Source organism: Stenella coeruleoalba, assembly GCF_951394435.1.
Source record: "Stenella coeruleoalba genome assembly, chromosome: 15".
Taxonomy (NCBI): Eukaryota; Metazoa; Chordata; class Mammalia; order Artiodactyla; family Delphinidae; genus Stenella; species Stenella coeruleoalba.
This window is the reverse complement of record NC_137161.1, coordinates 81,616,547-81,628,949: the sequence shown is the minus strand read 5'-3', so window position 1 is coordinate 81,628,949 and position 12,403 is coordinate 81,616,547. Positions and strand designations below refer to the sequence as shown.

Here is a 12,403-nt window from a genome sequence, read left to right as displayed (position 1 = left end):
ACAGGTGGGTTTCTTCATCTGAAAACAAGAACTTAACCAGTTTTTCCCTAAGGTCTCTCTTGCCATCAGTATTTTGCAACTCTAGGCCCTTTGCTGTAGAAACAACAATGGGCTTGGAACGGGAAGGATTTCCTTTAAGCCTCAACATCACAACTTACTGGTTGCATGACTCGGCAAAGATCCTTTTGTCTAAGAGGTTGGACAGAGCGCTGCCAAGGCATCAATACATGTGTGGCTCAGAAATTCCTGGGTGGTCCAGTGGTTAGGACTCCGAGCTTTCACTGTAGAGGGCACGGGTTCAATCCTGCAAGCCTCACAGTGCGGCCAAAAAAACAAACAACAACAAAAACAACAATGAAACGTGTGGCTCATAGAACTATGCAGGTTTCTGAGGTTTCTGGTTTCCCCCTCAGCCTGAGTGACTCTGTTCTATCTAGCTCTTGGCCACATTGCAAAAGAGCATGTGGGATGGGAGTTGTGACTATTTTTTAGAAACAATCTGCTACACACATTTATCTTCAATTTATCAATCCTTTGAAACATAATCCTGAGAATACTTACCCCTGTGAAATATTAAAATCTCTGTTTTATAGATCAGGAAACATGGGCTCAGGAAAGTAAGTAACTTCTCCAGTGTCATACAAGTGACATGTGGGAAAGTCAAGATCCAAACTTGGCTCTTTCTTCAGAGTCTATATTTTTAAGCCCCTTACTGCCTCTGAGTTAGAAGAAGTCAGGATAATTGTTGTGTTTAAGGCACTAAGTTTTGGGGTAGTTTTTTATGCGGCAATAAAGAATTGAAACCAAGTGCTTAACACAGTACCGGCCCACAGTAAGTACTCAGAGGAGGTGTGTGGAGGGAGTGGTAATGGTGAATGAATGCCATTGGGGCTGGAGGTGAAGGGAAAAACTAACAGGAGTCTGGGGCAAGCTGTAGGTCATCCAGCCCCAAAATTCACTCTGCAAAACTCCTGTCCTCCCCATTCCCAGGGCTCTCCCACTTCAAAGCAGCACAAGATGATGCAGGAAGTGGCCGTTTTTGAGCAACTCTCTTAGAAAGTCCTTCCTTGTATTGAACTTTTCTTTCATTTCCATTCATTGCTCTTAGTTCTGTCCTCTGGGCCCCAGAAGACAAACTTCATTTTCAAGTGATGACACTTCACAAATTTGAAAACTAAGACTGCTTTGTCTCTCATTCTCCCCTTGTCCTCTCCTACCTAAGGTAAGAAAAATTCTCCAGATTCTCCTAGGTGGAATGGCATGGTGTTCAGGGCTCACACCTCCTGATGATTTCATCATTTCTGGATGATCACTGGGTTTTGAACACTCCTCTTAACGTTTGCCACCCAGAAGGGGCCCATCTTAGACGTCTGACCAGTGCGTGGGGGAATGAACGAAACAAGACTGACTGTGTGATAACTGTTGAAACTGGTCAGTTGGTACATAGGGGATTCACTGTTGATCTTTTGTATGTCTTTGAATTTTGTTTTTTAATTTAAATGATCATAGAAAACATCAGGGAAAAACGTCTCATCTCTACAAATTTATGGTGCATTCAGACACGGTATTCCCTGCGCAGGCACATTGCTGTCCCTCAACATGTGTGCCTTTTGAGGGACCAGCCAAAAGCAAACTCAGTGAGGGCCAGATGGGGTGGGGCTGAGATCGAAAACATTGAGAATCTACAGTCCCGTAACCTGCAGTTGAGCAACAGCGGCGGGGGAAAAGGTAGGCAAGGACCTCTGTACAAAGTCCTGCAGCATCAGGAGCTTCTGGAAGGCGGCCTCAGAGACTTCTGCCCAGGAAGTTTCGAACCCGCAAAGCCCCAAGGGCACAGCTACTTCAGGTGGATGCCGCCGGGCATCTGAGTGTGATAACTGAATCTCGGGCATCGTGGGCTAAGCGTGGGGCTCTGTCCATAAATGGGGACCGAGTTCTCACGCGGTGACCGGCCTGAGGGTCACAGGGGAACCGGCCTCTGAAGTCCACGAGGAGGACCAAGGCCGCCGCGCCGAGCCCACGCCTCCCCTTGGCCCGGGGCGTCGGGGGCGGGGTGCGAAAACCGCCAAGACTTCATCTGGTCGACCCCTCCTTGGTTAAAAAAAAGAAGGAATGGGAAAGAGGTCCCCGCCTGTTCACGTTGCGAGGCCGCCTCCACTAGTCACTTTCGCTCCTCAGCCTCCCGAGTACCCGAGACACCGAGATGCCAAAAAAGACCTCCCAACTTCCTAGAGGGGCCTCTGCGGCCCCGCACAGCTCTCCGTGGGCGGGGCTATGACGCACTTCCGGCTGCGTCGGCGGCGGTGCGCGTCGAGGTGTTCCAGCGGCCCCAGCGGATTTTACTCACGGTAAGCCTCCCGGTCCCCGGTTCGCGTGGCGGGCGGAAGCGGGAGTGTCCGCCGAAGGGTGCGGGGAGATACGGGTGGGTTAGGCAGCTGTGGCCTGTGGGGACTCCCCAGACCGGTCCTGGGAGGGTGGTGGGAGGAGCCCCCAGTCCCTGCCCAGCCCCAGACGGCGGAGGCGTTTGCTCCCTTGAAAGCATTCCCCCCGCCCCCACACTGCGCACACCCCCAGGGGTTTAAAAAGGTGAAAGTTGGTTTCTTTCGTGTTCCAGAGCAGTTTTTCTCTGCGCTCCCTGAGCCGAACGGCCCGTCAGTCTGAGCGGGGCTGCTTTCTCTTTTTCCCTGCCTCTCGGTAGGCGGTCCGAATTAAAGGCTAATTGATAAGAATTCGCCCGAGGGGGTTGGGGACCTCGTGTGAGAAACTGGGCCTCAGAAGTCCTGGGTAGTATCTGTTCCAAGGGAGGGAATAGGGAGGGCTTTGTTCAGGTTAGAAAGCACGTAACAGGGATCTGCTCCAGTTTGGAAACACATTTTTAGAGGACCATTTATTTATAAATAGTTTGTCAAGAGAAAGGTGATCTGGTGAGTGAGGTACTTGGAAACTTCTTATATAAGGAGCAATTGAAAGAACTGTGAAGAAAAGAGAACTGCTTTCAGGTATTGGAAGCCTACAACGGAGAAAGTAAGTTTTGGTCTAGGACCAAACTAGGATCAGTGAAGAAAGAAGATAAAAAGTGATGCAGAATTTGGCGCAGTTTAAAGAAAACCTGTAACAATTAGAACTGTCCAGCAGTAGAAATCTGTGCCTCATGAATTATCAAGTTTGCCTGCGTAGGAGTTTTCGGGTACAGAATGAGTATGTCAGAAGCATTCTAGCATTAATTGGTAAGTCGTGTTAAATTGTTAGACTGTAATAATTTGGTTTATTTATGCCTCATCTTGTTCTAGAATGGATTTGGGGCACTTTGATAAGGGCATATAAGCTTTGGGAAATCGGCATAAAAGAGGGGGAAAAAACCTCGGAACAGAACAAAGGCCTCTGCTTGTAGTAGATCGTGAACTTTTCCTTGATGGGCCTCTCGTGCTAAACATTCTAGCGAGCTTAAAATAGTTCACTGTGGATGAAGACAGTGTGAGTAATGAAGCCTCTGTTTTCTATTCACATGCTTTTTTATTTTATAAGCACCTTATTAAAAATTCGAAAGCTAAGACCTTGAGGGCATCCCTAAATGAACCTTTAGACAAACTCTACATGACCAGTGTGGTCATGACCAATACTGGCTTTGCTAGAGGCAGACAAGAGACAAGGAGATCTGAGAGGCAACAGGGGCTGAAATCTTTGAGACCTTGTTGGCCTTGTGATGATTTTGGCTTTTAATCTGTATGACACACAAAGCCTTGAAAGGTGTGAGCAGAGGAATGATGTGATCTGAGTTGTATTTAACAGGCAACAGATGATGGACTGGTGGGACACAAGTGCTGGAGGTAGCGAACTCTGAATCTCTTAGTTGTAGAGATTTGCTCATGAGTTGTGTGCATTCTGTGAAGGAGGAATTGGGTCCCCAGGTTTTTTTGGTCCGGAAAAAATGGTGGAGTTGCCATTAACTAAGATGAGCAGCTTTGGGTGAAAGATGGGAAGTACAGTTTCAGGCGTGTTAAACTTGAGATGCCACTGGACATGCTGGTGGCAACGTCAAGTGGGTAGTTTGTTATGTGAGTCTGGAGTTCAGAAGAGAGGTCCAGGCTGCAGATAAATTGGCGGCTGTTGAGTATATAGATGGTACTTAAAGCCACGTGACTGGATGAACTCTCCAAAGAGAGTGAGTACAGTTAGGAAGAAGGCTTCAAGCACCCAGCCCTCCACTTGTCTGTGGCCTTGCTGAGGCATGAATTTGAATTGTGGGCACTGCAAAACTGGTGTGCTAGAATAAACCACTGAGCTATTGAGCCAGCCCAGCCAGTTGCCCAGCAGCAACATCTAGGGAAACTTTCTTCTTTAATTATGACTGTGTATGTGTTTTGCAAAGGCGATTGTGTGATATAGTGGCATCTGTGAGTTTGAACTCGCCAACTTCTGGGAACAGATCCCATGTGAACATGATACAGGACACTCACTGTTTAATGCCTCCTGTGCTGGGTTATAACTCCTAGTGTCTTGCAGAGTTTCCCAGGCTGGATCCCAGAAGCTGAGCAGTCTTTCCTGTTCTTGGGGTGCCCTCCTATGAAGAGAGTGGGAAATTTTGTAACCAGTTATGTTACAAAGTTATTCCAACACTTAGGAGGTCCACTTGAAAGGATTTCTAAGGAATGCTCCCAGCGCTACTACATCTATATTTAGGTTATTTTAGCCTTTGGTGCTAATGCCTTTATTTTAAGAGACTAGATGACAGTGCTTCCCACCCCCCCACCCCCCGCTCAGTTTTCAAGTAATTCTGAACTTGGGAGCTTTCAGTAGTGTACTGGGTGCAGAGGATAGCATAAACGAGTGTTCAGTGCTGATGCTGGTCCACTGTGTTGGAATACCTGTTGGCACCTCATAGGATGCTTCAGAATTTGGGTACAGTAGAGGGGAGTCCCAGCTAGCATCCCAAGAGTTCTGAACTAATTAGCAGCTGATAATTATTGACTTTCTCGTAAAAGCAAGGTTACGTATTGAGGTTTTATTCCTAGAACCCCACTTCCTATATTTTTTTAATTACCAAAATTGATTACAAAAATAAAGGGGAAGAGTCATATAAAATACATGTTTTTAATACATATTTACTAAATGTGTGAAACTAAACATCTGATAGAAAAGCTGTAACATAAATGTACCTTTTTTGGAAGGTCCTGCATGGGCTGGAATTGCTGCTTGTTTGTTTTTCTGGGTTTCTTTTTTTGAAGGGCATGGAATTTGGGCATTAGAAGTAAAATCTATTTTATTTATTAAAAACTGCTTATGATTCCTTTGGAGATTTTATGATTTTCTGGCTACAAAAGTAATAATACCCATTATAGAAAATGTAGGAAATAAAAAAAAGACTTTAAAAAATTGAAATCATTCGTAATTCTGTAACCCAGAAATATCACTGTTTGTGTTTTTATCTTTTTCCTTCATTGTGATTGTGTGTATATTATGAGTGTGTGTGCAAGATGATATTTCAAGTGCTCTCAAGCCAGATCCATGGAGATTGACACGCATGTTAGAAATTAGCATACTCAACTTTTTAAATGCCTTAGCTTTAGATTATCTGCAACTCCTGTTCCCTCGTCTTCAGCTTTTATAAGCCATTTATACATCCTTTTTATGTTCTCTACCATTGTTATCAATATAATTTCATGTAATGAACACCCACATAGATTTTTTATGTGTTTGGCTCTTTCTTGAGACTGCTGGAGTTTTCTTGGTCTAGATTATTCAAATTCAGTATGGGAACACCTATGTGACAGGAAAGGTGCTGCTTAGAGTTTGAAAACATGCTCATCAGGAAGGCCAGTCACAAGTGTGTAAGATTAATTAACTTACGTAGTTTTCTTTCAGAGTACTATATTTAATGAATGCCAAGAATGATAGACTGATTCTGTTGTCTGTTTACTCACTTCTTTTCCATCTCCCCCACAACTTGAAAGCTCTGTGAGTAGGCGTGTATCTGTTTTAGGCATCCCTGCAGTCCTAGCATCGAGCCCATGGCAGGTATTCAGCAAATGTTGAGTGAGTGGATTTCACTTTTTTGGTATATGAAGAAAATGGAAGTAATTATATTTACTATAGATGTTTTCAGTATTCTAATGTATCAGCTGACAGATATATATAATATTTAAAATTTAAAAGAAAAAATACTCTTAAACATCTTTTGTATTGTCTATTGTGGTTTAATTTTTCCCTTCAGTTTCCTCTCAGCAGTATGTGTCTCATCAAAAGAAATACCTCTGAAAGAACGTAGGTTACTTTTAGTCTAATCTCTTGTCATTCCACTGGTCTTTCTGTGAAAGCTAAACATAAATGGCATTTTAAAACAAGAGTATGCCCTGCTTAAAATGGGTCAAGTGAAGCTCAAATTATATCACTAACTATGCTCAATCATTTAAAAATATGCTAATTAATTCCAGGCTTCTAACATGATTCCTGGTTATGCTAACTAGCCTGTCATTTGACTAGTAAATTTTTAATGCTGAAGCTAAAAGTTGTAGGTTTAGACAGACTTCATTTGGCCAGTAGATGGTCTGTTGAGATCTCAGGAATTGTAAGATTCTGAAACAATTTTTGGAGCAAAGTTAATTTAAATTTAGTTTTAAGCTTACACCACAGTGCTTTTTTTTTTTTTTTCCCAAATCAAGGTATAGTTGATGTGCAATATTATATAAGTTACAAGTGTACAACATAGTGATTCACAATTTTTAAAGATTATACTCCACTTATAGTTATTATAAAATATTGGCTATATTCCCTCTGCTGTACAGTATATCCGTGTAGCTTATTTCTTTTATACATAGTGGATTGTACCTCTTAATTTCCAGCCCTATATCGCCCCTCCCCCATTCTCTCACCCCACTGGTAACCACTGGTTTGTTCTCTGTATCTGTGAGTCTGTTTCTTTTTTATTATATTCACTAGTTTTTTTTTTTTTAGGTTTTGCATATAAGTGACAATATACAGTATTTGTCTTTCTCTTTCTGACTTTTCACTAAACGTAATATCCTCCAAGTCCATCCATGTTGTCGCAGATGGCAAAATTTCACTCTTTTTTATGGCTGACTAGTATACCATTTTGTGTGTGTGTGTGTGTGTACACGTACACACCCCACATCTTCTTTATCTGTTTATCTGTTGATGGACACTTAGATTGCTTTCATATTTTGGTAATTGTAAATAATGCTGCTATGAACATTGGGGTGCATGTATATTTTTGAATTAGTGTTTTCGTTTTCTTCAGACATATATGCAGGAGCGGGGTTGAGCCACAGTGCACTTTTTCAGAGAGTGGAGGCAAAGTCAAATCAAAATAGGATATCCTGAGCTGACTCCAGAAAGATATTTGACAGTCATTGTTATATGGTAGTTTTACGATGGCCATAATTTCCACAATTTCCTGTGCTAAAGGTGTGGCTATAAAGACCAAAAAGCATACATACTTTTTCTTTTGGTAATTTTATGGTAACCATATTTTCATAGGTTTAACGTGTAGCCCTAAAGAACCAGAAACCCAAAGGAACCAGTACTCCTGCTACACAGAGCCCCATTTTAGTGACACTGTTTCTGGAGTACCTATATGATGACCAAGGTACTGGGCATGGCCACAGTTCTGGGCCCTAGAACTCCACAAGAGCAGGGGCCTGTGATTGTGAAGGTCGAGGAGGAGGAGAAAGGGAAGCGCCTTCCCAGCTTGGAGACATTCCGCCAGCGCTTCAGGCAGTTTGGGTACCATGACACCCCTGGCCCTCGGGAGGCCCTCAGCCAGCTCCGGGTGCTCTGCTGTGAGTGGCTGCGGCCTGAGATTCACACCAAGGAGCAGATCCTGGAGCTGCTGGTGCTGGAGCAGTTCCTGACCATCCTGCCCCAGGAGCTCCAGGCCTGGGTGCAGGAGCACTGCCCGGAGAGCGCTGAAGAGGCCGTCACTCTCCTGGAAGATCTGGAGCGAGAGCTGGATGAGCCAGCACAGCAGGTAGGCTGGGGAGACCTTTTACTCTGTGAGGTCGGAAGCGTAGCAGTCCAGGCAGGAGCGGGTTTGTTCACACACTGAGAATAACTGAATGGACCTTCCGCTGAGTTAGACCATGTTTCCTCCTATTTTTCTTCTGCTGTCCTATATGGAATTAGGGAATTACCCTTGGGAGTTGAATGGGATGGATGCTTTTCTCTTTCCTAGAGGTTCTACATAGCTGTCCTGAGGTTTTCTTTTGTTCTGGTTCTTAAAGTGAGCTGTGCACAGACCCAGCCATTCCTAATTGTCTCTAGGCCTCACCGCCTCCCAGTGAACAGAAACAGTGGTGGGAGAAGATGGCATCCTCAGGAACAGTGGAGGAATCCCTGAGCAGCCCGCAGCCACGGTCTGTGGAGACCAGTTACAAATATGAGTCTTGGGGGCCCCTCTACATCCAAGAGACTGGTGAAGAGGAGGACTTCACTCCAGAGCTGAGAAAGGTTCAAGGTAGGACCATCTGTCAGGCCCCCACTCGGTGCCCGGGCCTTTGTGGTTGAAGAAACACTCGTCCTAATTCCTGGTTGTGAGGTGGACCCCCTAGGCTGACTCAACTGGTCTGGCTGACAAGGCAGAATGAGTTCCTTTCCTCCCTCAGGTGTGTCTCAGTCAGTCCTGGCGTGGGAACAGATGACACGCTCGTAAAGGGAGAGTTGAAGTGAGTTTAGTAAGGGGACTGTTCATGGAAGCGAGGACAGCTTGAATGAATCAGTAAGAGGTGGTGCTGGTTCATTTGTTAATGACTTAGTGAACCTGCTGTGATCAGTTCGGGATTATGCAGAAATGGTCCTGGTAATTTCTTTTTCAACTTATGCCTCATTAAGCTATTTAAAATGTTTAACTTTTCTTAAGTTATTTACTTCCCACACATAGTTCATGGCAACTTGAAGGGAGATCTGTACGTGTAGCCAAGTGACTGCTCATCATAGGGACTGAAAGGGATTTTAGCTGCTGCTTCAGTCAGCAGTGGACAGTGAGGAGGGGGTGAGCCTAGAAGCAGCTGGTAGCAGAGGAGGGAAATAGATGGTGGGTGGAGAGAGAGACAGGGACGAGGAGAAAGTGGCTTAGAGGAAAGTACCTTGTTGACTGAGGCTTCTGGACTTGCGGAGGGATGACAGTTCTCAAAGGGAGCCCATTTTTCAGTGTGAATTTCTCTTACTCCCCTTTTCTGTGTACGTGGATGGTTAGGTAGATTTTTTTTTTTTTTTTTTTTTTTTTTTTTGGCGGTACACGGGCCTCTCACTGTTGTGGCCTCTCCCGTTGCTGAGCACAGGCTCCGGACGCACAGCCTCAGCGGCCATGGCTCACGGGCCCAGCCGCTCCGTGGCATGTGGGATCTTCCCAGACCGGGGCACGAACCCGTGTCGCCTGCATCGGCAGGCGGACTCTCAACCACTGCGCCACCAGGGAAGCCCTAGGTGAACTTTTAAGAGGTGTGACTGCCTCGTGAAGTGCTCTAAAAAAGCTAAACTGCTTCAGTCTGATTTTGACAGTTACTTTATAACTAAGAGAATGATAAGACATAGCCAATGTAGGTGAAATGATGAGAATTAAACCCTCATGGGAGTTAAGTACTGTCATTCAAATTAGTAAGGATCTGGGACTAGAATGATTATAAGTGGACCAAACGTTCTCTTTTATTGCTTTTATATTCAGCTTTTGTGAGAATAAGGATTTTGTGAGTTTGCCACTAGCCTCTTCTCCCTTAATTATCCTTTTTATTTTCCTTTATCAACTTTGACCCTTCCACAGTCTTTCTTTCTTGTTTCTTTCTACCTGAGCATCACCCATCTCCTTTGCTGCTGTCTCAGTATGCTTGGTTTTGCCTAATTGCCCTCTATACCCGAAGTTCTCCTGGCAGAGAACACCATGTACTTCTCATACCATGATAGCTTCTGGCAGGGGGCTTGCATGAAAGTTTGGCATCGTAAACTAGATCTGATAATGACTTATTTGTATTAGTGTGATACTGTAACTTCATAGAGCAATATTTGGTTACCCCTTAGAATCCATCAGTGTCACCTGGTGATTCTATTTCTCATTTAACAGTTTCTTCTCAGGACAGGAAACAACTGACATGTCCTTATTCTACTTACTGTTTCAGATCGTAAGTCGAACACCCAGAATGAGGAATCAACAGATAAGCAGGAAAGTTCTGAAGAATTTCACGCAGAAGGATTCAGAAGGGATTCTATTCCCATGATTATTGCCAACAAATGTGAGGCCAGGTTAGAAAGGCAGTGGGTTAACCTGGAAAAGGGAAGAGGAACAAAAATTCCTCTCCAAGACAAAGGTCCCTCAAAAGGTAGAGAAGTAATGACTAAACCTGCCCCAGCAGAGAGACGTTACATATGTGCTGAGTGTGGGAAAGCCTTTAGTAATAGCTCAAATCTCACTAAACACCGGAGAACACACACTGGGGAGAAACCATATGTGTGCACCAAATGTGGGAAAGCTTTCAGCCACAGCTCCAACCTGACCCTTCACTACAGAACACACTTGGTGGACCGGCCCTATGACTGTAAGTGTGGAAAAGCCTTCGGTCAGAGCTCGGACCTCCTTAAACATCAGCGAATGCACACTGAAGAGGCTCCTTACCAGTGTAAAGATTGCGGCAAAGCCTTCAGCGGGAAAGGCAGCCTCATTCGACACTATCGAATACACACTGGGGAGAAGCCGTATCAGTGTAACGAGTGTGGGAAGAGCTTTAGTCAGCACGCGGGTCTTAGTTCTCACCAGAGACTCCACACTGGAGAGAAGCCGTATAAATGTAAGGAGTGTGGGAAAGCCTTCAACCACAGCTCCAATTTTAATAAACACCATAGAATCCATACCGGGGAAAAGCCCTATTGGTGTAATAATTGTGGGAAAACCTTCTGTAGTAAGTCCAATCTTTCCAAACATCAGAGAGTCCACACTGCAGAGGGAGAAGGGCCTTAACTGTCAGGTATGCTCTCTTGATGGTTTTTGTTTTTTTAACTTCAGAACGTGAATGCTAGGGAGAAAGCCCAGTAATTGCAATGTAAACTCGGGGGTAGATTTCGTTTCACTCGACGTCGAGGGGACAGTGAGAGCTCAGGCGGGGACGCGGCGGGTTCCTCACCTTGCCCGCTGGCTGCAGCAGGGTCCCCTCACCGCACTTCAAGTCCCATAAACCATGCGGACATTGCCTTTTGTATAGTTAAAGTGCTGTGTATCTGGTATAATTAAGAAGGAAACATTAAAACTGTTTAACTGTTTTAACATATATTCAAGAATTATGATTTGTAAAGAAATGAGCCATGTTGAACACAGTTTAATCCGATTCAGAATAAACTTAAAACATCTTGTGATGCCTCAGGACTATTTTATTAAAAAATTGTATGTTAGTTATTCAACACTATTCTAGAGAGGAAACTTCCTACTGGTTTTGCTTTTGGAAAATTTGGATTTGGGGTAAATAGAACTTTCAGTGATTGTGAGTGTGTGTGTGAGGAAATTGCAGCAGGGTGTGCAGGGTAGCTGCAGCTTAGTCTTCATCGTGCTTTTCCTGCATACAGAACACGTTTTTCCAGCATTTGGGAACATTTTGTCAGCCTCATGCTTTTGGGGCATGTATACTCGTGTCTCTGCCGAAGTCTGTGAAAATCTGACTCCTTGAGAAGCTTCCTACTAAATTCCAGAAGCCAATAATACACAATATGATTACCTTAAATCCATCCTGTTTTTTTCCCTGTGACTGCAAACTCTTTGATTTAAGGTATGGCTTTTGGCCAGTTGGTCCTCCTGTTACCTGGAAACCCAACAACTTCACTCTTTGCTCCTATCATTTGCTTATCTTCATATTGTGAGTTTTTTCTACCTCTTATTAGTAGTCACTGAAATATCTCTTTGTCTGCTGCTGCAGCCCTAGTGGTCACGCAAACCTGACATGCCAGGATTGGGGACAGCAAGAAAGTGTCATGTCTAGTACCAGTTCTGATCGCTGGAAACTGCCTCGTATGCCATCCTGGGATCAGATTAAACTACAGGTAATGAGTCTGTGCAGCAGCCAAAATATTAGGGCGGTGGGGGGGGGGGTCACTACTGAAAAAGAATCAATAGTGCTTGAAATCTGAAGGGTTCTTACTGTTCTGGTGGCCTGCCGACGATCTGGACGTCCCTGCCAGCTCCTTTGACTGGACGTTTCGTGTGAGCCATCCTGTTTGTATATTAACCGTCCCGGAGGCCGCAGAGAATTTAGTGATTAGGTAGCAGCTGGCTCTCTGTAGGGCCCCCTCCGAAACTGCTCCAGATGAAGGCTGAGCCTGCTGAGCCCTCGTCCTCCTCTGCTGAGAGTGGACTGGGCCCCCCATCTGTCCTGCCACTCACCTTCCTGACTCTGCAGTGGTAGTTTCTGATGGG

The 12,403-nt window shown here is 44.7% G+C and overlaps 1 protein-coding gene across 3 annotated transcripts; it reads left to right on the top strand.

Annotated features, from left to right (window-relative positions):
- Positions 1-2,254: 2,254 nt before the first annotated feature.
- On the top strand, positions 2,255-11,544 carry ZSCAN21 (zinc finger and SCAN domain containing 21). 3 transcript variants are annotated; one of them, XM_079943861.1, is made up of 4 exons: positions 2,255-2,348; positions 7,495-7,984; positions 8,278-8,470; positions 10,125-11,544. In XM_079943861.1, exons 2-4 carry the CDS (start codon positions 7,592-7,594, stop codon positions 10,958-10,960), a joined length of 1,422 nt encoding a protein of 473 aa, XP_079799987.1. In that variant the 5' UTR covers positions 2,255-2,348; positions 7,495-7,591; the 3' UTR covers positions 10,961-11,544. The 3 variants fall into 3 exon arrangements, with proteins under 3 accessions (XP_079799987.1, XP_079799988.1, XP_079799986.1); XM_079943862.1 differs by having other exon boundaries at positions 2,297-3,227; XM_079943860.1 differs by having other exon boundaries at positions 2,297-7,984.
- The last annotated feature ends 859 nt before the right edge of the window (positions 11,545-12,403 follow it).